Below are 26,098 nucleotides of genomic sequence, written 5' to 3'. Positions count from 1 at the left end.
ATTTAAGAGTAGCCATTTCCATTATTAGTGCCCATTTACTACTGTACTTAAATTTGACAAATGTTACACATTCAGTAGGGATGTACAATGTCCTAATATAATGTCCCCCTGCTATGTGACACACTAGGATCTTAAACATATCAGTAAAATTAAACAAGTTGTGACCAGTTTTGTCAAAATAGCATATGTTTAGAGCCAGGCTATATTAAGGTGTGTGAGAATGAAGATCATAGTCACAGTGATGGTTAGACCCTTGAAACAGGGCATTTAGTCCAAGAAATAGGGGTTATTGAGGGGTAGCGTCACAATTTGCATAAGCATATATAAAAAGCACAGTCTTTCCACAGCTACACAATACAAATGCACATTCTACAATTAGAAAATAAGAACATTGTCATAATGAAAAAAATATGCTAAAAAATAAATATGCTAAGAGGCATTCTAAATGCATCAAATTGTCTTGGCTCCATCATCAATTTGCTGCTTTTTTAATGCATCTCAACAAAATCCTAACTTAACTTACTGTTATTCCACAAGAAATGTCCCTTTCCAAACAAGGAAACCTGTAGTGCAACAATATTTAACAGAATTTCTTATTCTTTTTCAATTTTTTTGTTTGTTTGTTTATTTTTTTATTTTGGTAGCAGTTTCTCTTCAGCAGTCACGATGCCCTTCTAACAACCCTTCTCACATTTTTCAGCAAAAGATACAACCTCTTGTTAACGTACGTATTAAGGATTGTTAGTCAAAAAGGTTTACATCTTAATACACAAAATGTTTCTTCAAGAGCCAGGTGAGCAGTAACAGTATACACAGGTATGTGTCTGTCATGACTATTAATCAGCCGTTAGGCTTTTCAGCTTTACAATAAGCACTACCTTCGGTTTTCTTTTTGATCTAAAGGGAATTAGTCAAGTACAGGAACTGTGCGCCATCGGTAAGCATGAGGAAGCTGAAAGCTCGCATCCAGCCTTCAACCTTCAGAATATGGGTCTGTTTACTTCCACCTTCAAAACGTTGGAACCACACCAATCATTTCTTTACTACATGGTTTACCCTAATTGAAAAACAAATATAGCAGTGTGTGGTGGTAGTTTACTATGACCTTAAAAACAAAAACACCATCTGAGAAACCAGCTGGCACTGTGGGACGGGACAGACAAAACCCGCTAGGATTCATAACAGTGGCATTAGTTAAGGTATTTTTCAATATTAACATACAAATGTGATGATTTTATTACTTTATTACTAACACAAGCAGACTTTTGAAATGAACAGTTTTGTGAAACAAATCTTTTTTGTTTTACTTCCCGTATATTATTGGACAACTTGGATTAATAATAGGTCTATAGGAAGGGTAAGTATTTAACGTTTTATATAGGATATTAACTTTTTTCTGTTTTGGTGTTTGAAGTAATAATATTAACACTGAATGTAGCAGGAAATGAACAACCATTTTTCCCTGGTTCCTCAAAATGACCAACTTCACCCTTGACCTTTGACCATTCATGACTTTTTTTTGGTGACAGGTTATGAATAAACTTTTTTTTAAAAAGGCTTCATAAAAGGCTTCCAAACCAGGAGATCACCTAGACAGAGCTACATTCCCCTTTTAATTAAAAAAAATTGGCTTCTGTTTGACAGTCGATTCATTTTTTTAAATCATCATTTATTCATTTTAAGGCTTTTCACATCTCCAGCTTCTCCCTGCCCTCCGCTCTCTCGTTCCCCTCACTGTTTTTTGCTCTTCTTGAATAAGCTCTTGATCTTTGAGCGTTTCTTCTCACCATTGTCGCAGGAGTCTGGGCTGGAGGTAGAAGGCCGCTGCTTGACCTCCTTGCTGGCTCTCCCCTCCATGTCTAGAGAGCTCAGTGAGAGGTGGCGTCCCTCAGGGGACGTCCCACCAGCAGGCATCTGGCCCATGCTGCAAGACTTCTCCAGCATGCCATTAGAGGCTGCCATTTTAGTGACAGGGTGAAAGGTTAAACTCTGGGACTCTGGGATAGTGGAGGAGCGAGTGAGGTCAGGTGAGCCCCTGCCGCCAGACGTGGGGTCGATGGAGTAGCAAACAGGAAGAGGAGGAGGAGATGTGTCCACGGTAATGGCTTGCATTTCCTGGGCAAACAGGAGGAGCTCCTCACGAGAGATTTTGCGCTGTGGGGTTTCTGCCCCTGGAGCACAGGGGCTAGAGAATTGCTTCCTGCCTAGAGAGGATCCCATGGAGTCGGAGTCTGAACACGTATCCTGAGAGTCTCTGCAGACAAGGATCAGAATAAACCACATTCAATTTTGTTTGGAATAAATCTTTTATTTTATATTTCTAGTGATTTAGAGATTTAGTGATTTAAATATGAAGTTTTAAATATATCCTAATAAATATGGTAGCAGTGATGTTGCTGTTCAAGGCATGAAGGTAACTGTAACTGTGGTATGAATGATTCTATAATTTCTATTATATGAGCATCGCTTTCCAAAAAAAGCAGCGGGATGAAGAGTAAGTAGTGAGGCGTTACCCTTTCCTGTCCACGCTGAAGTAGATGTGCTCATCATCACCCTCGGGTCTGTAGACACCAGAGGCCATGGAGAGAAGGTCGGGGTCGGGCGATAGCAGCGAGGACTGCTGGGAGAGAATGCTCCGGCGAGAGCGACACATGCTGCTGTTACGTGTCAGAGGAGGTCGTATCAGCGGGGCTGTTGCAAGTAGGAGAAAGAGAGGTAGAGCAAGCAAGCGCAAGCAAAAAGTTTTAAATACGCAATGTTTAGAAAGCATTTAGAACGCTTAGACATATTCCAAATGCTATATACGTATTACAAATTATTTTCAAAATCAAAGCTTGTAGTTTTCCAGAAGTAACGCTTTTCTAGGTTCTTAAGGAACAGCAAGCTTGCCCTCGACTTGACGCCACTCACAGTTGAACTGCGTGACAATGGGCGGGGTGTCCTCGTCGAGGTCGTCCACGCCCCCGGCGATAGGGTAGGGGGGCAGGGAGAAGCGAGGCATCACCACCCAGCTGTGGTCGGAGTAGAGGGAGGCGGTGAGGCTGGGCAGGCCCAGGTTCTGCACCACGGGGAAACCGCACAGCTTCTCGATCTGCTGCCAGCGGTGCAGGCGCTCTCGCAGACACGCTGTGACCTCGGACAGCGCCTTTCTGCAACACAAGCAGCCTAGGGTCAGCGGGGAAGCGCGGACCGGAGTCCGCAGCAGAGTGCGTGACGTGGCGCACAATAGCGTCTGTATGTCAGATGTGTGTACGGGGAAAACGTACTTGGCTTCAAGTATCTTGTGGTCAACTTCATCCAGCGAGGAACTGTGAGCTACATGGAGGGTTCCAAGCACAGAACTCCTCTTCTTTTTAATCTTTTCTGCCTAAAATGTGCACATGTAGACACACACACACACACACACACACACACACACACACACACACACACACACACACACACACAGTCTTCATATCATCATATATTCATATCAAATTCTCTTTACATCAAACAAATCCCTTATACAGTACAAACCACACTATAAAATATAGCAATATGATAATTATAATCCAAGGATAATATGGACAATGGATAAGAGACTGTCAGGAGTTTTGTGGTATACACATTTTGGGAGGTGTTCCTGCAACAGCCATTGCTAATTGCTTCAAGTAATTGCTTGGTGACTCATTTCAAATGCAAATGACAAAAAGCAAAAACTAACTATGTAATTAAAAAGTAATTTACCTGCATCATTAAAAGGCCAAATTAGTGGGAGAAAATGTGTTCAATTTTGTTGGTATGTGAATGTTTTTGAATCTATATATTTCTTGATTAATAATGTGCTTGGCTTAAAATGGGAAAACCACTCAGCTCTGCATTAACTAAAGCTGTAATTGTTTTACCCAGCAAGATTCGCATCAGTGGAGAGTTTGCTTTGAAAACCTACTGTAACCATGAACAGAAGATTATTCATGTGTATAATATGGTCCAGCAGTTCCTAAGCTAAATTACTCCACTACTGGTCAATCTTCATCATATCACCAAAGAGACCTTTTAGTGATAGCAGATTTCAGTCCCATTCAGGTCTTATTTAAACTTGAGCCTGCTGGTTTCTGACTGCATGGAAGACTCCTGATCAACTGAGCTAATTCCCTGTGAATGAGTAGGTCGGGGTGGCAAGCTCTAAGAGTAGCTGTACTGTGAGCCTGGTAGGAATCCGCTCGCATCGTGTCCGACGCACCTCTTCCTTGGCAACGGTGAGCTGTAGCTCGGCATTCTGCTTTTTGATGTTGTAGTACTGGACTTCCACCTCATGTGTGAGCTGCAGCCACTTCTGTAAAGCTTCAGGTACTGACCAGTCTGACTGCAGTTCCTTTTCTGCTCGCTTTAGAGCCATGCGAACCTACAGAGAAACAAACGCACACCACACACACACACACACACAGACAAACACACAAACAAACAAACACACACTGGTCTCAGCGAAACCACATAAATGACCACAAATATTCAGTATTAAAAGGTAACCGCAATCTGAATAACGTAGCTAAAGCTTCACCTCAGATCTGCGGCAAAGTTCAATCTAGAATACCAAGTTCTTTTGTCTCCCACCTGTACCAGCTCCTCCTCTGCATATTTGAGACGGCTGAGCTCACACTCGGCGCCCTCGCGGAGCTCGCGCAGACGGGAGGCCTCTTTCTTCGCCCCGTTGATCTCGTCACGCATTTTGCGCTCCAGGTCCTGCTTCTCCACGGCAACCGTGCGGTTCTCCTCCTGGGCTTTCTCCAGCCTAGAGCATAGAGTGTGTGTGTGTGTGTGGGGGGGGGGGGGGGGGGGGGGAGATAATCCTGGGAGTAGGGTGTAATGCCTTTCGTCCTGAACTTCTCTCCCTGTGCGTACCTGCTCTGCAGCTCCATCAGGCTCAGCTCTGCGGTCTGAAGGCTCTCCAGGTCCTTCATCATGCGGGAGATGTGGATTTTGGAGGACTTGTTCTGCACGTAGGCGAACCAGCAGCCTCCCACGCCAATAATGATGGACACCATCAAGATGAAGTCCTTCAGCCAGTTGTGCTGTGGTCCTGCAGCGGGGGAGGAGCAGAGGGAAGCACCAATCATGGAACTCGCACTGCAGTTCAGGCTGATGCATCATCAGCCATCAATTTAAAAATGTGAGCTCTAAACCAAGTGTAATGGGTAAAAGAACTCAGATTCAGCTTTGCATTACAAGCAGTGGAGGACATTGCAAATCATCAAATCATAAATATTCATTGGTGTGGGACACACACACACTTACGCATTGGAGGACCAAAGAGCACTGCATCCAGTGCTTTTAGATTTAGCTTCTGTTTATGCCGTTGATCTAATATCTTTAGTTGTGATGACATAAATGAAGGTTCATTAGCTGCTATTCTGTAGCAGAGGCAGAGAGAGAGCGTGAAAGAGAGAGAGAGAGAGAGAGAGAGAGAGAGAGAGAGCGAGCATGTGTGCATAAAACAGACACAAGACATTTTAAAATAAAGTCACAGTCATGGGTCGTGGGACGTTTGACTAAGAGAGTGGGAATATGCATGTGCCTACACTTCACGTGAGCAAGTTTAAATAGTAAGTACAAAATATCCGATAGACCATATCTGAAGAGGAAATGTAAGCTAGCTGTGACATCATTTCCTGAGTCAGCATGTGGCGGCAGTGAGAAGAAACCAGATCCTTTACTTAACCCCTTTCCTCACGGCCAGCCTCCCTGCACCTACCCACAGCTACCACAGGAGGGCAGTGCCATTCAAATAATAGCCTTCCCATTCCTCCATAATTTAAGTTTATCTTCAGTTTTCACAAGATAACCAGCTCACTTTTGCTTTATTGAAATACGAAAATTTTATTGTGATGCACAAATCTCTTTTTCACTGCTTCAGTCTTCAGGCATGCAGAATCTTTTTTAAGTCCATGGAGCCACGTGTTTCTGTATCTCTGTGCGTGTTTACTTGTGTGTGTCTGTCTGTCTGTGTGTGTGTGGTGTGTGTGTGTACCGAGGTAGTGTATTGCCATCAACTCTGAACTCCCTGAAGTTTGTCTCATACTGAGGAAGTTCTACTGACTCTTTTAGCCACTGTACAGCATCATCCATTGTCCAGTTATGAACTAAGAGAGAGAGAAAGAGACACAGACAGAGTCATAAGTAAACATTGTAGCCCCCTTTTTACACAATTTTAATCCTCCTGCTGCCATTTACACTATGGAAACATTTCATGATAAATTAACCAATTCAAATGGTCCAGAATTACTTGGGGGGGGGGGGGGGGGGGACTTGCAATGTCAGATTTTAAGAACAATTAAACTTCAACAGCAAAGGATACAGTTTTGGAGTTACTGGGCTTCTTATTACTGTAATGTGTGCATGTAGATATTGTGATAAACATGAAAATATATGCAAGGCATAATATATAATATCTTTCATTAAAGTAGCTAGATAAATTATGTAGATTTAGAATGTTTCTTGTTATGGAAGTTCCACTTCACAAATGTGGAAGGTATTTAGAGTAATGTAATATTTGTCAAACAACCCACAACACTTTAGGACACTTCATACAGTGGCACGAAGCCAGCAGAACACTAATAAAACCAGACATTTCACTAACATTCACACCTACAATTTCGGCACAACAAACTAACACACCCTACTGTTTCAACAATTTCCTAGACTGAAATCATAGAGTACCTTAAAAAGGTTATGTAACCTAATTTATGTCACAGGGCCATCAGGACCTGATTAGCAGTTCTCTAGGCTACACACACTTTGTTTTCTGTGTGTGTGTGTGTGTGTGTGTGTGTTATGAGTTTTATTCTGTTCTAGTGTCTCATGCAGCACGCACTGGCGTCTATAACAGAACAGGATGGTGTTATTGCTTCTGGCATAGTAAACTTTTACAATTGATTGTAGGTTCGATACACATGCAATGGCTTGTCAGTGAATCGACTATGAAACTGACTTGGAACATCTTATGTGTTTGAAATTCAGCAGGTCTTGCTATTTTATATGCATTCCATTCTGTCCATCTGCCACAACCCCTCTTTGGAATAGATAAAAAAAAATTTAAGTATTAGCACCTATCCTTTCTGAATGAACCCTATTTGTTTGTAACGCCAGCTCTCTCTCTCTCTCTCTCTCTCACCCTTACTCTCTCATCCCACTCTCTTGCTGTCTCTCTCGCTCTCGCGCTCTCTCTCTCCCCCCCTCTCTCTCCCTTACTCTCTCATCCCACTCTCTCTCTCTCTCTCACCCTTATTCTCTCATCCCTCTCTCTCTCTCTCTCACCCTTACTCTCATCCCACTCTCTCTCTCTCTCACCCTTACTCTCTCATCCCACTCTCTCTCTCTCACCCTTACTCTCTCATCCCACTCTCTCTCTCTCTCTCTCTCTCTCTCTCTCTCTCATCCCACTCTCTTGCTGTCTCTCTCCCTCTCACCATCTCTCTTGCCGTATCCCACCCGCTCACCTTCAGAGGTCTTCCAGCCTTTCCACAGTTCCTCCACAGTGATGTGCTGGTCCTCTCGGTGCAAGTTGCTGTGTTTGTTCGTTTGCTGCTGCTTCATGTCCTCTATGATGAACTGGAAACCACAAGACACATTCAAATCAGACATACACACCATCACCACATCACAGTATACACATACACACATGTCTGTGCAAGCTCAAGTCAAGAATGACACTTACAAAGTGCTCTTGCAACTCCTAATTCACAACTAAGATAAGAAATGTGTTTTATCCTGTCTGGAGTGAAGCAAGCATATTTAGCATAAGAAACTATTCTGTTTCTGTGTGTCCTGTTGTGTAAAGTCAAATGCCTCTTTAATGGCACTTTATTAAAACAAAATAAGAATATTCAGTCCTTCAATACCAACATCAGAGCCAGAACACAAAACGTCATTAATACAGCTGACATTTTGCATTATAGCATAAATGCAGTATAAAGCTATAAAACTGTTTAACCAGGTCTGATAAGTTGAAAGGCAACAGTTGTTCAAGTACTGTTTGCCTACTGTGAAAAGATGTAAATTGCCATCATAAACGGTGGTTGAGGAGGCATCATTTATTGAAAATCAATCCAACATCTGTGCACCGTGCACGCAACCACACACACACGCCTACACACAGAGTGCTGCATGACTACTTTAAGTTACAATCCAAACATGCACTGAGTCATAGAGGTGAAGGCCCTGGGTCTCAGCTTCATGTGAACATCATGACCAAACATAAACACTCACAGACTTGTATAAATAAAGCCTGTGCGCGTGCGCGCGCGCACACACACACACACACGCACACGCACACACACTCACACAGAGATGCTTGCTTTACATGGATTCTTGGAGGATCTGCCTTTTCTGCCAGATAATGGTACTCCTCTGGTTCTCAGAATGACAGACAGACACCCTTTCAGTTTCAGGCTAAAATCTGTTTGCAGACAGCCAACCTACAGGGAACCTGACTGTTGATCGTCACACTGACCTCGCTCTGTCTCTTTCTTTTAGCAAATATCTTTTGACATCTCCTCCTGTCAGTTTACTCTACTAATTCCCTTCCTGTCTCAGCATAAAGAACACCAACTAAGCTGATGTGGTAATAACTACAGATGCATTGCACAGATCAGAATTCTGTATGCCGATTAAATAAAATGCTGTCCTCACTAAAATAACAAACTAATTTCAAAACAGTATCTATTTTCTGTTTTAATGCTGATCTGGTAAGAGACTTTAACAGTCTACTGATCATTTTTGCTTGTATTCGTGAAACATGCCAACAAACACAACACATACACACATTTGAGCACACACACAAAGACACACACAGGAATTTGCAGGGGTATGAAAGATGAAACCAACTGGCAGCAAAGGAAAATCTTTCGATCTGCTGGGCCACTTCTTTGAGTTGATTCCAATATGGAAGTTCCCCACTAGAACATTCTAGATATAATATACACATACACAACACACACAGTCACACATGCATGCACACAAACGTGTGTGTGCACATGTTCCCTCTCTGCTTACTTTAACACACACACGCGTGCGCACGAGCGCACACGCATGCTTGCACGCACACACACTCACATGCACACAGGAATGTGGGGGTGATAAAGAAGGTCTTATAAAGTAACTTGTTGGCAAAGCCATTACAACATCCACGGAGTACACCTGCCATGCATACCAACCCACCATTAGCAAGAAACTCCAGAAAAAAAGACTAATATCACTGATACACAAGCCCCACTAACTAGACCTTTAATCTGTGCCTTGCAAAGCTGAGGGGGCAATGTGGAGAGGCAGAGAACTTAAAGGAGACAGACAGCAATGGGAAAATATGCTGGTGTTTGATCATCAAACACACATACACATCATTTTCCAAGAATTTCTGAGGATCCCCTAGGCACGGGTTGATTGCTGTCTCTAAACACTACTGGACCTGGGAACGCACATGCATGATCTTGAGAATCTCGAGGCAACAGCTGATTTCTACATTCCCCCCTCAACATGTGATAACTCTGAAGTGACTGTTCTGCACGTCCGGCTAAGTGTTGGAACCCCTGTGATCGCCCTCTCCACTATGAAATGTTTTAATGGAGCAATAAATGAATGTAAATGAAGACATCAGGATGTTTCTACTTACACACAGACATACACACTCCCACACAAACATAAACAGACACATCCACCCACACGTACACCCCGCCAGCAGGGTCCCGATCTTATCAAGAGGAAGGGGACATTCGTCCACGCTACTGAGGGTGCGATTAGCCCCGTCACCCCCTCCTCCTGCTGCTAGTTCTTCACAGGTGATTGCTAGTTCTTCACAGGTGACAAGAGCATAACCACAGAGCAGAGTCATGCCAAAGTTCGCCCGCCTGACCTCCACGCTCTCGTTGACCTCAATGCCACCGTCGTTATCGTCGTCCAGCTGCTTGTGGATGTGCCGTAGTGCCTCCAGGCTGAAACGGTCTGCCTCGTTCACGCATGGAGGGATCACCACCAGGCATGGGTCTGCAAAACAGTGCAGGTCACAGGGCAGAGGTCAGCATTCTGAAAGGCTGCGCTCCATCCTTATGCTCCGCGCGCAGCGTGTTATTTACTGCCACTCAACCCTGTGAAACTGATGTTATCTAACTTCCTCTCTGTCTTCAAAGAATGCTGTATACGTGTGCAGGCATGTGTGGGTGTGTAGGTGTGAGGGGGGCTGTTTGGTGTAGGGTCCTTTTACAGCAATGAGCTTTGACAAGACTTATTCAGTTGCAAATTGTTGATATGGCTAATGGTGCTGGAATTCGACTGGATGGCTGCCTGGTCTTACATAAGAAGAGAGGATGTGAAGGAGGACCCCAACCAGCTTTAACCACGTGATTGAAAAAGAAACCTGAATAGGTCAAAATCAAGCAAGATTCCGTTAACATTTCAACACAAAAAGGAGTGCGCTTAATCAAAGGCGGCCACGGGACTTCTCAGGAGCTTTCCTCCAAAACTAATCAGGAGGCAAATCTGTGAAAATGAACAGTTGTGAACTCCTTCACAGGCACAGTCCTGGTACAAGCCTACAGACTGCATCAAAGGGCAACAAAAGTTACATGTGAAACAGAGGCATGCAGGCCGACCTGGGGAAAGACAGGTGAATGCCTCCTGCGTACACCAAGCCTTTCACTTTGCATAAGACCTTGCATGTGTTTCCCACTACTTACATAACAACATTTGCATACTAAAACTCCCTTCCCAGACTCATATGGCCATTGTTTTTGCTATTTACATAACAATCATCCGGGAGAATGATGCTTGTTCAGAACACACTGCATTTGTAAGCTCAGTGCCAGGCACAGCTGTGCTTAAGCATTTGAAAGTCAGAAGGTATTTACATATCTCCCCCCAAGCATGCAAGCAGAGGAGAGACCCACACTACAGGACGTGACACACATGGGAAGGGATGTCAAACAAAACCAAGTGCCAAAAACATGAGGTGCTAATTTTAAAACAGGCAGTACTATAAATAGAAGCCCATTTCTGGCCATAGGGACGTAGTTATGTACAAGTGAAACAATGGTATGACTGTCTCTGAGCAAAAAAAACAGCTCGCAGTTATCAAGCTCGACAAGAGAAATTCACTAGGCCTAACCTAAGCCTAGTCTGAAACTCACAGATTAAAAATGACCAGGCTATACCGGCAATCGCATCTAAAAAGAAAGAAGTCAAGTTACTTTATACCTGAACTGCCCTTTAAATCAGACTACAAATTACTGGCTGGCAACAACAATGTACCCAGCAATTAACTTCCAATAGAATCTTCATGAGATCTGTTCCCTGCCTGGGAGGCATCGGCTGAAGACCCACTTCTCTTTCCCAGACTCTGGTTATGTTCGACATAGCCTACTACATGCTGCATACTGCACCCAGTATAGACTCTATACTGCATACTGGTCTCTGTAGTAGCATGCAGTATAGTATCCAGGATGCAACAAACGCAAACCATACTACAAGGCCACGTAAATTATGACAGTTTCCATTCACTTGTAAAAGATTTTCCGCCACCATTGCATGACAGGATGCAGTACACCAGGAAGAGAGCTCTGGTCACGTACTAGAATATTTGGTTGAAGTATTACGTTATCTGGGTATCTTTCACACACTGGAAAATTTTATTTCGGTAGCATACTGCATATGGCATACTGGTTTGGGGCTCAATCAGTACGTGAGTAGTATGTAGTAGGCCACAGACAGCTCAGGAGAGTGAGAGCGAGAGAGATGGAGAGAATGAAAAAGAGACAGAGACTAAACAGAAAGATGTGATGGGGCCCCAAAATGATGGATCCCAGTGGATGACCCATCCAAGGCAAATGAGGTTATAAAGATTCTGTTTACTATTACCAGCCCAGAAGACACAAATAATTTCAGCTAGGACCCACAGACATGGGAGACCAGACTGGGAGTCAGCCCTCCTATAAAGCAGTACAGTGGAGACCTGTAAACACCCTTAAGAGGCAGTCAACACTCATTCAGGAACCACTTACCTGGGCTCGTCAAACTGAAGAGGTTCTTCAAAAAATTTGACACTACTGGGATCAGGTGTGACAGGCTATATCAGAACACTTCACCAGAGGACATGCGGCCTAAAATGAGCCAGCACCTCAGCACACTGTAAGGTTAGAGGGGTATTCTTATTTGGGAAGTGTTAGCTCAGTGGTTAAGGTCCTTGACTTGTAATCAGACTGTTGGGCCCCTGAGCAATGCCCTTAACCCTCAATTGCTCAAGTTGTACTCAGTCATAATTGTGCAGATAAAACTTTGGATAAAAGTGTCAGCTAAATACCGTGAATGTAAATTTAGGAAGGGTTTGTGATGGCATCTGCTTAGCATCAGTAAAATCCTAAAATATGTTCTGGTTATTTTAGACAGTTACAAACAAACTCCATGATAGTGGTGTTTATTGTTCGGATCATCATCATCATTACTCTTAATTGTAACAAACTCAATTTGCCAATCTGGTCGATGCCATTACTGGGTTGCCACGTTTGCTATGGGGGAATTTTTTTTTTCTATCAGTGAGTTGTGATCTACCCACACTGGTTTTAACCATCAATGAGGCTTATGAGCACAAGAAAAAATCCCCAGTGTAACGCCTACAGTGTTAATTTCTTTCCGATTTGAATTAAACGAACAGCAAGCACTTTTACCTGCAAGCCAACACTATTACGTCAGGTAGGCCAAAAACATGAAAGTCATATAAATAACCATTTCTTGAAATTTGACCTTAATTGTTGTAAGCAAAAAATAAACTAATATCTTCACAACCAAAATATTTTCTCATGCTCTCTAGGACAGTGGAAACATTGAAAGAAAGTAAGCAAGTGCACCGCAGTTTTGCATGAGTGCAGTATGTCTGTGCATCTACAAAAATAAACAACACTGTAATTAAATTATTTCCAATTAATTTCTGCCAGTAAATGAGGTACTGCTGTGCATAAGAAGGAACTTGGGGTAAACTCTGTCTTAATTCAGCTCTGGAGATTTTGCTGTGATTAAGTTACAGCAGTATCATCAATCAGTAACAATTAACCCAAAACACAAACACCCTCACTCACAAAGAAACATAGCAGACAGCATGTCGAAGATGCTCGGTGCATGTGAAGAATACCAATCATACAGGCCCCATGTTTCAGGTTTCACACGCTTATCCTCCCTCCTTCAGCCAAGGAGATGATGTCACACCACCAGACCATTTAAGATAAATTAAGCTTAACAATGACTGAAGTACTTAACTACTGTTTAACATGTCTACTTCAGTGGCTGTCTTGTGATACGACATATTGCAATCACACGCAAAGTGGATTCACTGCTTAAATTTTGTTAAATTATCAAATGATTAAATCAGTGTTAGGAATCTGGATGAAAGCTGCAAAGTAGTGTGTCTGTGTGTGTGTGTGCCTGTTTGAAAATGCCTCTTAACAGGCTACACTGCACATTATGAAGCCAGGGCATTTTAACTTAAAGTAATAGTTTTACAGAAAATTAAATGTAATGCCTTATCACAGATGAGGATGATGAGCCAAGATATCTTTGGTGTGCAAATTTTGCTTTTATAGCTTTGCACAGGAGGTACAATGCTAAAAGCCAACAATTAAAAGGTACCCATACCCATTTTCCATAAGCTAACACAGTTTCCCAGGGTCTTAGCGACAGGTCCATGACATGCTGTGGTCAAAATACCACAAGAACCAAGCACCACAGCGGCCTTCTTACCCTGCCTACAGTCCTGTTCAGAATGGCCTGCGAGTGCCTGTTACTTTAAATACCGAGTCACTGCTCAGCCTACACCTCTCTACTGCGGGGTGTGCTGACACAAGTACAGCTTCGCGCTGCCATAGCAACTCTTGAGCATGGACCCTTGGAGAAACATGGCTGCCAAAGAAAACAGCAGTGCAACAGCTACGTGTGTGTTTGAACTGCTATATATCTGTTTAAAGCAAAGTCAGAGCACGAAGGGCCTCCTGAATAATTTAAAGAATCAAGGATGCAACAGGACCTTTCTGAATAGTTAGTTAACTTAGTCACTTCGACATTTCTTTTTGTATGTTTGCATTGTAGCTAAGGTCACACAGTCATGGTAGAAGTGGCACAGACAATGCACTGCTAGCATCTCAACATCAACAGTAATTCTATCAGTTACTCTTATATTATTCAGATGTCAATAAGATTAATTTTATCTTACAGACATTTGACTACCAGCATTAATGTTCCTGTGGATACTGCAGCAAGTAACTAATGCCACAGCAAGAAAATTACATCTATTACCTCAGCTGTTAGTTTTGCCATGAACAGTTAGTACTGATGCCTTTTATTACGTTTCATTGCCCTTCCTTCATTGTACTAACACAGGTTGGAAAACCAGTCAGACAAAGCACACTTGTATAGGTTTATGCAGGGGGTGGGGGGGGTGTACTTTTTATTGGTACCTTAAATTTGCTACCATAGCAAAAGCGGTACCACTTTATAGGTTTATCAATAGTTTAAAAGGTTTTTTGTATTAATTAGTTATCATTACATCCAGCATTATATCATCTTGTTAGGTATTTGTTAAAAAGTTACCATTTACCCACCATCGGGATATCAAGAGTCCACCACATATCTAAGAAAACACATTGTAGCGGCAAATTTGTTCATTTGGCATAATGCTAATTGGCAGCCATAAGCTTTCCTTATTTGTTACCTATGTTAGGCTTTGCAGATCCAGTGCAATATAAAAAGGAATAATTACAGCCAGCATATTTTGGCTGATCAATGTGGAGGATGGGGGGAAAATAGCGTAAATTTCTAACAGTGTAAATTTTATACATTCCAAAGTAAAAATGGCCAAAGAAAAAGTGTGAAACTGTTGTGATCACCATCACTTGCATGATATTTACTGAACTTCACCTCAAAAAAAGGTGCACTACCGGAACATGTCAGTGGGACACATCTAATCCACTGCTTATATGATACAGCAAAGGTGAATGAGGAAAAACAAGCAAAAGTGATTATCATTCCTTTTAGCTTTGGAAACCATGAGGCAGAATCCCAAACTTCCAGAAAAGGAGAAGCAGCTAGCCCTGTGAGTTCACAAGGAATGTGGAGAGCAGAAATGAACATAGGCTGGCCTAGACAGAAAAAGAGAGAGGGGAGAAGAAAAATAAGGAGAAGAAGGAATTAAAAATATTTAATGAACCATGAAAACTGTTCATCGTTAAGTGTGTGACTTGGCTGCTCCCACTTCAGAGTAGTTTCCTGTTTACATATTGTGCCTGTAAAACAAACCTGAAAGTGAAGCACTAAGTTCTACAACAGGAAATTAGTTCAGGCTAACACTTATCACACATCAAACATGCATGTATAGCAGAAAATCTCTCTTTATTGGAAGACAAAGTGATACAGGACCAATACATACAGTTAACCATTGTAAGAGCCACAGAAAAACTGTTTTTAGATCAGGATGAAGCATCAACATAGGACTGCAGTGTATAACTACTTCCTCATTTGGGTCAACTCAAATGGTAATAGGATATTCTCTACCTGCCCATTCCTCTAAAAGCACTGCTTATGACAGACTAATCACTTTTGTGCAATGTCAGCATGATCAGAGGCAACCAGGTTGTGTGCACTTCACGTCTCACAGACCATTACTCACGACAACCCTGTGATAAAAAAAAAAAATAAAAATCTCATCAGAGATGGACTATTCTTAACAAACAGCTGTTTCAGCCTGGAGACCCATGTGCAGCACATATTCTTTCAAACCTTCTTAAAAGAATTATTATTCGTGGTGAATTTACAAGCAAAACATAAGCATGAACTCTCTAGTATCAGACACAAGTGCTCCTTGGTCAAAAAGCAGCACCCACGAGGCTCCTATAACTATTGACCCGCAATGTATGACCCATTTACCAGGTTCGCCCTCCTCACAGGCTACACGCAGAAAAGCACGCGGTTATAAATGATACTTTAGTAGCTGTTGAGTTTAGGGAAATGAGTGGAGCAACTTCTGTCTTCTGTCACTGCTGTCAGTGACCTTTGTGCTCTTATTTTAGAAGTTTATTATAAGTTAATAACCATCTGTTCTGAATGATATTCATGTTCCTTCCATATAAAAGTATGCTGACATTCTTACCACTCTACTTTATCATACCCCTCAAAAATGATGCTATTTTTTTTTTTAAATTATAGAATAAATGAAAGATTTTAAAGCCATGGGTGCAAGGCATCACTGCAGTCACACTATATTCTCCACCATCACTTTCAGCACCTTTCAGACCCAGCCAACCCTCAGCATTAGAATAGCACAACACGCACCACAATAGGAAGAATATGCTAATGTGTAACTCCTGAAGCATCCGGCTTGCCGAGCGGAATTGTGACGTGATGCATGGAGATCCGGACGTGTAGGCGGGGAGAACAGCTGAGTAATTCCCTGCACTGCCATTTCACAGGCTCCATTAACACTAGCTGTGTATGCCAAAGTGTGAACAGTAGTCTACCGATTTCTGGGGGAGGCCACTACCCAACCATAGTGCAAGTGTAAGTGTTCAGATGATTGCTTTGTGCTTGTATGGCTTGCAGGCTATACCATACCCAGAGGGTTAACTTCCAAGTCAGTGAGCTTGAACATGCGGAAACCTCGCTTTTTCCACAGGCTTATGTAACTAACAAAACACACAGACCAGCAGATTTTCAAACTGGGAGAAAAACTATTTGACCATCTAAAGGTCTGCCTCCTGGCTTCACCCCTCTGCTGCTGACCTTTATGTGTAAGAGGACTGACTTTACTGCGTAAGAGGAATAACCCTCCTGTGTAAGAGGCTTTGGCTTCCTGCCAGTCAGGAGACACTTCCTGTGTGGTGTGTGGCATGGCTGTCTCCGGGTGCTTCTGCCACCTACCTGAGCCCAGTGCGAGGGTTGCTGCTGAAGGAAGCATGATACCGCCAACAGTGACAGTGGAGGTTCCACCTTCGCTGAAGGTGCAGCACACACCTCCTCTTTCTCACCGTGACCAAAGGTGGTCATTTCACGTAGAGGAGCCAAGGTTAGCTCCTGCCTACAGCCTCTATGTTTGATTAATTACAGGTGTCACTGTCCTATGTTTGTCTCTGTGGGCAGTGGACTGCTGTAATGAGATTTGCCACAGAGCCGGCCAGAAAAAAGTTTGCAGTGGAGCAGAGGAGTGGGGACCAAGATGCAAGGTAGAGGGTCTCTTCAGATACACAGAAATGGTGGCGGCATACCAGGGGCTTATCCCCAGCATCAAGGGGCTTATCCCCAGCATCAAGGCTTACTATAGACACCCACTTCATTCAGATATAGTTAGTGTGATGTTTATTAACAGCAACAATCATCACTCTGCCTGTGTATGATCAATAAATAGTAACAAACAAGACATAAATGTGCCACATATAGCTTGCGATATATGGTAACTCATCAACTCATCAAATCACATTGTGCCACAAAAGATGCTGTGAAGTGCCAACTACCCAAATCCAGTAGCCAAATGAAGCCAGCTGGCCTGCAACACAGAGGTCTGCGTAAGGAGTTCAACCCTGACGTCACCCCTCATCCTCCCCTCACGAAACTTCATTCAAGCAAAGTAGTTTTAAAGGTTGTATGAGCTGCAGCTTATAACAGCTCTTAAAGTGCAGCTCACGAAACACAGCAGCGTGTGTTCTCGTGTTACCGTCTCCTTGAGACATTTTTTTTGTGGCATGTTCCGCAAAATCTAACGGGGACATGGTTGTGCATGCAGGCTCTTGGTGAGAAAAGAGTATTCACATTCAGGCATTGCTAAGGGCTTTTCTGCTTGCATCGTTTTCGGGAGCTGAAAAAGCCGGCTGAGGCAAAGCAGAAAGGATGAGTTCCACAGCCAGAGGCGTCGGGCTGGCGTGCAGAGCGCCAGGGAAAGCCTTTAGATTCCTACGCCACCCAGCCAGATTCTTAAGAGACAATACCATCCTCTCATCAGCAGAGCATTTCCTTTACTAACTAACAGTTTCAGTGGCTTCTGCAGCGACAGAGGCAATTACTCTCACTTATTGTTAAGTTATGCAAAGGCTACTGGAGGGCTGTGCATGGCCTTGCTATGTGAGATGCATAAAGCAAGGAGAAATCTACACCAGTCAGCCCTCCTGAGCTACTGCTCGCTCTACCTCTCTCCTTCTACCTCTCCCTCTCTCCCTCTCAGGGAAAGTCCCTGAAATAAGATGGCACAGCTATGCCGCTCATCTAAAATATCCCTCCACATTTCTGTCACGTGAACAGTATCCAAACCCTCCTTAGCTTTTCGTTTTAAAACTGAGTGGTAAAGCTCAAAAACACACAAGGTGAGCCATGGACTCAGACTGCTGAAATACAGTTTGAAGGGAATTCAAGACCTCTCAACCCAGACAGGTCTGAAAAGTCAATTATTACTATAAATTGAAACAGGAAATACAGGTAAAGCAACACTAGCTGTATGCAACTTGATGAAAGGGGATTTCATAACTTAGTTAAGTTACATTGTTATTTTATTCACTTTATAAAGCAATTATTGCAGCAAACAATACACACCCACATGCAGCTTTCTTTTTTTTTTTACACATTTCCACAGAAGATTAATTAAGATTTACAGATGTTTCATCAGCTGAATTTTGTGTTCAGTATTTCAGTATTTTGTTTTGTCCTAGTCATTTCCCTAGCCAATTCCCACCCTGCTATCTAAGTTTCTCCATCACGCGATAGCTACCAAAGTGGGAAGCTGGGAGCCTGCATGACACGTGAAGCCAAACACCTACTTTTTCCCCCAGGACACTGGCCGTCACAGGGCAAGGGGTTACCCTCAGAGGAGATTGCTCACCGTCCAGGTCTTTATATGTGACCTAACCAGCCCGTGACTGGCTGACATCACAATGATAGACAGGGGAAAAACGAAGCCACCTTTCCCTGCCCCCGACAGCAGGCCCCGTAAGGCTTCTCAGACTCCAGTCCAGGGACGGCTGCGGCTTTGCTGGGTTTCGAACTCGTGATCTCCCAATGATGTGACGATGGACAGCTGTGCTACTCTGGGGTCCAACTGTTGTTTGTTATATGCTATGGAAACAATAGATGGTTCTGATGTATATCATTAGAAAACTGCATAGCAAGCATCACTTTTTTCTCCTAAAGGGGTAAATGCTTTCAAAGCTGCAATGCTTTTAAGAAACCAACTCTTAAATAAGATATACAGTGATGGAGAGCGGAAATACAAGGAAAGCAAATCTTTCACTGCAGTGTTTCAGGACGACTGTTCTAGATGACCAGCCTCAGCATTAGAAAACCAAAGATGGCAGCTGCTAGAAGGGGCTACAGCAGAAATTGGTTTGTGACTCTTGTGACACAACCAGTACAAGCAATTCTGTTCACAAAGATTTAACATGTGCGCGCGCGCACACACACACACACACACACACACACACAAACTCTTTAAAATCTACCAAAGAATACCACACACATTCACTTATATTTTGTCAAATGCAAGATAGAAAGGTACAAATAAAATATCCAGTAGTGTGTGTGCGCGCACGCACGTGTGTGTGTGTAAAGCATGTAAGCCATGGCCCAAATCTGAATAAATCCGTTGTACATTTTCCTCTGTAGTGACTCTTAGCAACTCAAATCCTCTTCCTCTTTTAGCTCCATCAGCTGCCATTCCTAGTGCTGGACCACGGCTGGTCCACTTCAAACCAGGGCCAGGAGCCAATTAGTCCACAGCATATCCGCTACTGCAGGCGCGACATTAAGACATCTGACAGGCGTGTGCCACCATACAGTAGTCTGCAGTGCCTGAATGCAGGCAGTGGAGCTCGGCCGGTGTCCAGACTCCTGTCAACGATGCCCCACGTGCATGTCAGGATCCTTTTCCTTTGTTTACATTTAGTTTGCTAACATTTTCTAAGATGCATACTAACTCGGCAGCTGAAAGATGTTGGACAGTTGGAAAGATGAGCTCAGCATGTAAGCCATATACAAATGCAGTGAGTAATTCTGGGGCTGGATCAACACCTTATCGTAAAACAACACGAACAAGGCCACATCAGAAAGTACAGCATGGCAGTACAGTGCAATGAACCATATTTACATGGAGAGCAATTTTTTGCATGACTGGAGCTAGCAGATAGATGAAGTCCTTCAAAGAATTGGCTTAGTGTGCAGGGATTCCAAGGTGAAGGGATTACCCTGCATTTATCTCCACTGCTCCACAGATCTTCACATACAAATGTGGATTAGAGACATGCAAGAAAGAATCAATATTTGGGATGTGTGTCACTGAAGACTGCATTGGTTTCTAGGGAGCTAGCCAATTAGGTAACCATAACCCGAGCCAAAAGAGACTTGCACTCTTATGTGGTTATCAGAAACAGATACGATTAGATTCCAGAGTAGACCATACTTCAAAAACTTTACCCTAACAGAAAGGCCTTAACCCAAACATCAGCTGGCTTATTGCCACAGATCTGAATCTGAAGAGAAGATAATATAAACTAGATCTCTGACTTGTATACTAGATCTGAAAGAATATATTCATCAAATGAAAGCATTATCATGGTTCTGGTATTTCTTAAGTGTAGAGGTTTAGGGGAAAAGGCCATTTTAAGCATGATGACCATGGTGGACTCAATTCTAAAACAACTTTCCCTAACTAAAAGGGATAAGGGATACATTTAAATAAACAATTATCAAAGAATATTTTCTTCATTTGCTCCCTTAAAAGTGGCTATCCTCATCCTCTATAGGGTTCCTCTGACACCTTCACCCATAATAGTCAGTCTGGGTCACCACAGCAAAATCCAAATGTCATGTGTTTGAGCATGCCTGTTTTGAACCTCAGGGTGCAAAACTAATTACCCCCAAGGCAAAATATAACCTGAAAGCCAAGTTGCTGTCTAACTGTGACAGAGCTCGAAAACTATGCGGAACATTCCGGAGCCAGTGACTGCATCACACGCGTAATCACAGGCAACCTTGATTCCGCCATTCTTGATCCCAACACAGGCAGACAAATGTATATCTCTTGGCTGCATCACATCCTACTGGAAAACATTACCACTCGTGGCAAAAATACCTGCCCTCTGCCCATGGATGCCACAAACTTGTTCCTTGCCCTCCTTCCCAGGAATGGGCTGGCAGTATTAAAGCTCCAGTTGATGAGCTGACATCACAGCAGGATTTGTACACCAAGTTCACCGGTTGAGTTCAGCAATAGTGAGAGTTAGTCACATTATGGGAACTGTGCTTCTTACAAATCACAGAAGAGAAGATGAAAAAGATTTTTTAAAAGTTGATCAAAGATAAAATAAAATGTAAATAATAAGCAAATGAATAGAAACTACAACATGGTCAAATAATAACTAACTCCTAAACACTGCAAAAGTCTCCTATACCTACCAATGGGGTCAGGAAGGGAAAAGTAAAGAAGCATCTCTTTAAAATGACAACCTCTACCAATTTTCTAAAACCACTTTGAGCAATCATGTTTGCTGAACACTGTGCTAGTGTTAGGCACCAGATATGGTCTCCTGGCCAGAGTGATGAAATAGACAGCATGCAAATGAGTGCTTCAGTCACTTCATAGATAAGTCAACAAACACCATGGGTAGACCAAATGTTTACTCTCCTGTTCAAATAGCCTCTCTTGTTACTGCAAAGACTCTTCTGACAAGCAAACACATCTCCGATCTCATATATATTAAGAGGATAAAAGATGCATTACTGTCAACTGCAATGCACTTTAACTGACAAAATTCTTACCTAAATAGGAATACATCTTCGCAAATGTTGGTTTCAGCATTGACTTTCTCCTAGTTAGGTCTTTGAAAATATTTTTTCATTCCTCTTAGTCCAAAAAGGAAACTCTTGGCACAGATAACAATGATATTGTTACTGGCTGGCTACACTTGGGGTTACAGTTGATGGGTTCACTTTTTCTTATTTCCAAATTGTTTTAGAACACATCCAGTAGGCAGATTTACTCTCCTAGTAAATGAACATCTGAGTGAACATGTGTTTTATACAAAAATAGGTTAGTAAATAAAATCCTAACTTTTTAATTACGCTATGCTGTTTAGCAAAAAACATGGCTGAGGAAGGAAAAGTATCACATTATTAGAGTGCTCCTCACAGCCAACCACATGGCACGTGAAAACCTACTCCTGACATGAGAAAGGAAAACAAGGCTGTATGAAGTTTAGTCACCGTAGATCAAATATGAAAACATGAAATAAAATTTAACAATGACATGCTAGTCAATGGTCAGCACAGGAGATAGGAAAAGAGACACCAGCCCAGCCACCCCTTTTTTTTCCTTTGTTGTTGTTGTTAAGACCGCAAATTATTAAACCTAAGGGTAATACAGGACCATCCGATTAGTACCGGATTTAATAATGATACTTCTTTAATAGTGCAAGTAAAACCAAAGAATAAATCACATCATTTCAAAATTTGAATAATTCCAATAACGATGTACTTTCTAATTAGCCAGGGTATGAGTAAACATCTTTCTTGTTAAAACTGTTAGTCTACATCATTTATTTTTCTTTAGATTCACTTCATCTATAAATGAGGCACGGCAGTTGACAGATTAGCTAGTTTGAAGAACGCACAGCCAGTGACAAACAATATAGTTATCTAACTAGCTAGCTGTCAATGTTCAGTGTACCTGCAGCTAACTGCAAGCGCACTTACAGTTATGTGCAAAATAATAGCAGTGTGTTTAAAACAACTGAGAAAAAGCTCAATCCTCATAATAGCATTTATTTCCATATACACAAAGGCACTGGGAGCACTGCACATTCAATTCCCAATGAAAACATGAACAAAATATCAATTTTTAAACTGAAAATGAAGAAAAAAGAATAATGGGTTGTTCAGAAAAATAGCAGTGTCTTCATTTTCATTTACAAACTCGAATATTTACAGTATAAAATGAAAGCTGTTTTCAGTTTTAGCTTTTCTGTTGATCACTGAAGTAATATTTAGTTAAATAACCTTTATTTCTGATAGCTGCTTTACATCTGTGTGACATGGAGTCAACTAACATCTGACACCTGCAAATAGATATTCCAGCCCAAGCTGACTGGACTACATTCCACAGTTCTTCTGCATTCTTGGGTTTTGCATCAAAAACAGCATTTTTGATGTCACTCCACAAATTCTCAATCGGATTGAGGTCTGGGGATTGGGCTGGCCACTTCATAACATCAATCTTGTTGGTCTGGAGCCAGGATGTTGCCCACTTGCTGGTGTGTTTGGGGTCGTTGCCCTGCTGAAACACCCATTTCAAGGGCATTTCTTCTTCAGCATAAGGCAACATGACCTCTTCCAGTATTTTGATATATTCAAACTGGTCCACGGTGACTGGTATGCCATAAATGGGTCTGACTCCAAAGTATGAGAAACATCCCCAAACCATTATGCTTGCACCTCCATGTTTTACAGTCTTCACAGTGTACTGTGGCTTGAATTCAGCATTTATGGGTCGTCTCACAGACTGTCTGTGACCTTTAGACCCAATAAGAACAATCTTGCTCTCACCTGTCCATAGAATGTTACGCCACTTCTCTTTAAGCCAGTCAATGTGTTCTTTGGCAAACTGTAACCTTTTTAACACGTCTTTTTTTCAGTAATGATACTTTACGAGGGTTTCTTGCAAATAGTTTGGCTTCACATAGGTGTCTTCTGATTGTTGCAGTACTCACAGGTAACTGAAGATCTTCTTTGATTTCCCTGAAGCTGATCAATGGATGCTTCTTTGCCATTCTTGTTATTCTATGATGTACATGGATGGTAGTATTTCTTTACCTACCACGTGTTTTGGGTTTTGTTTGTCATTTTAAAGCATTTGAGATCATTTTAGCTGAGCAGCCAATTATTTTCTGCACTTCTTTATATGTTTTCCCCTCTCCAATCAACTTCTTAATCAAAGTTCTTTCTCCTACGGTACAATGTCTGGAACAACCCATTTTACTCACTGAGCAAGGGCTAAAACCAGCAGGTACAACATTTGCCCACTTTCTTTAAATAAGGGCCATAATTGACAGCTGTTTCTTCAAAGAATGAATGACCTCACTAATTGAACTCCACACTGCTATTAATTTGAATACAGCCCTTTCATTAAATGAGTCAATTACACCCAATTAGCAGCATGCATGTCATGACTGATTCTGTTGGTTGCCCATTACTCGGCTACACCCAGTCATGAATTTTTTTCCCCATGATGTATTATCTTTTCTGCCAAAATCAGTAATTAAATACATTAGTGATGTCAGACTACTATTATTTTGCACATAACTGTATGTTGTTAATTTGTTGTACATGCACACTGTTCTGAATTTATCTTTTATTATTTGAACCAGCACTGGTAAACCACTGAGATATTCTGGTTATATCAGATTAGCACTACCATGGTAAATTTGCATTAGTAAGGAATCCTTTGTTAGGTTACACTGTGAAAGTGTGTTTGGCAGCATTTGTGTGCAGTAACTTAATTCTGATGAGTAGCCAGCTAAGGGCGTCATCTTTGACAGGATATCAAGTTTATCTCTACTGTAAGTGCTAATTGTGAGCTTCCAATTTCAGAGGGGTAATCAAATGTTACACCTGAACCATGATAAGCAGAATAGTTTGTTCCTGTTTTGTAGAATCATACCCATTAATTAAAGAATATTATTCGCGAACAGATTTGTGAAAAATTATACCAAGACCATGATTACTTTGGTCACTGATTTCATGAGAAAGTTTCAGAGGGAATTCACGTCACCTGTAAGTTTGCTACCCTGAACTTTAGCTACTTCTAAAACATCCACCGAGCAAAGCCCCTTAAATGATGGGCACCTCTGCCTCTAGTCTGTAGAAACACCAAACAGGCAATCATGTAATCAACATATAATGATTACATCACCTACCAGTGTTCATCAGTAATCCTAGGCAATTCTTATTCTGGGCATTTATGGGGTTATGGGACGTTGTGCTGTATTAGAAATACATTGGCAAGGAGGAATTTCAAGAAATCTAAATGTGAAACAATTCAAAAAGAGAGATTAAGCATTATTTATCTGAACTATGGGGACCAATTTCATGATTAAGCCAAGCAGATTGGGTTGATATCTTCTATCCTAAATGACAAAACATGCTAGAACATACTAACCCTTACCCCAATGTGAAGGCCACACACATTCATCATCCCTGTACTCTAAACAGTTACGATAGCCATCAGTAGCAGAGGAAATTCCATCATTAATGAGTTTGCAACTGGGAGCCATTTACTTACCCAGGCCATGTACAAAAGAACACACATACAACCACTCCCTTTCTGGAGTTATCACATTCTCTAAATATGCCTTCTCATAAGTATGAGCAAACACACTTAGTTGTTTGCACTTAATATGTATAGATTTTCTCTCCATCAATCCCTCAGTTTCATGAATACACACCCAGTGGTGTTCTACATAGCAGCAGATGACCATAGCAAAGTGCCAGATGGGGAATGGGTCATTTGGTCAACTTGAGCAGGCCTGCCAGATACTGAAGTACAGTTTTGTTTGACATACACACAAACCCTCAGGGAAACTGGTGCAATGCCAACACATCACCTTTCTCTCTCTCTTCCTCCCTCTCTCGCACTCACATACACACACCCAAACAGTCATGGCACGTGGGACTTTCAACTCTGTTCTCTTATTCACGTACCTAAAGCTTTCCCCCACACCTCCTCCAAGCACTATAGTCCTGTGCCCCCTATCTTCATCATGGGGCCTCTGCCCTCTGCATGGCGTAGGACACAGACTAAAGCACGGAAATGTAGATGACATCTTTCTTCCAGCCATCCAAACCCACACTTTTGGCCTACGCCTCACTGTCTGAAAGCTTCTAATGAGAAACTGACATTGGCACTGGGGCTTCTCATAAGAAGTTTTCTCTTCACAGCACAGGCTTAACTTGAACCTGTCACAGTCATGGAGGCAGTGCCAACTCAGCACTCCTTCTCATTTGTTCTGCCTCATCCAACCCTCTCGAGCTGAGGAAGTGAAAGCAGGCCTAGCCCGGCAAATAC

The 26,098-nt window shown here is 42.2% G+C and overlaps 1 protein-coding gene across 1 annotated transcript in view; it reads right to left on the bottom strand.

Annotated features, from left to right (window-relative positions):
* Positions 1 to 239: 239 nt before the first annotated feature.
* Positions 240 to 26,098, bottom strand: part of stim2b (stromal interaction molecule 2b) — a 30,098-nt gene continuing 4,239 nt past the window's right edge. The window contains exons 2-12 of the mRNA XM_027003799.2: positions 9,887 to 10,017; positions 7,476 to 7,587; positions 6,008 to 6,119; positions 5,275 to 5,390; positions 4,882 to 5,059; positions 4,594 to 4,771; positions 4,223 to 4,384; positions 3,267 to 3,367; positions 2,911 to 3,149; positions 2,514 to 2,691; positions 240 to 2,254 (exon numbers count right to left, since the gene is read on the bottom strand). Of these exons, the coding sequence (XP_026859600.1) occupies positions 1,732 to 2,254; positions 2,514 to 2,691; positions 2,911 to 3,149; positions 3,267 to 3,367; positions 4,223 to 4,384; positions 4,594 to 4,771; positions 4,882 to 5,059; positions 5,275 to 5,390; positions 6,008 to 6,119; positions 7,476 to 7,587; positions 9,887 to 10,017 (2,030 nt within the window). The 3' untranslated portion in view covers positions 240 to 1,731. The remainder of the gene's footprint in view (positions 2,255 to 2,513; positions 2,692 to 2,910; positions 3,150 to 3,266; positions 3,368 to 4,222; positions 4,385 to 4,593; positions 4,772 to 4,881; positions 5,060 to 5,274; positions 5,391 to 6,007; positions 6,120 to 7,475; positions 7,588 to 9,886; positions 10,018 to 26,098) is intronic.

Source organism: Electrophorus electricus, chromosome 19 (genome assembly GCF_013358815.1).
Source record: "Electrophorus electricus isolate fEleEle1 chromosome 19, fEleEle1.pri, whole genome shotgun sequence".
In the NCBI taxonomy this organism is placed as follows: Eukaryota; Metazoa; Chordata; class Actinopteri; order Gymnotiformes; family Gymnotidae; genus Electrophorus; species Electrophorus electricus.
The sequence above is the reverse complement of the archived record's forward strand: the minus strand, read 5'-3'. Positions and strand labels throughout refer to the sequence as shown.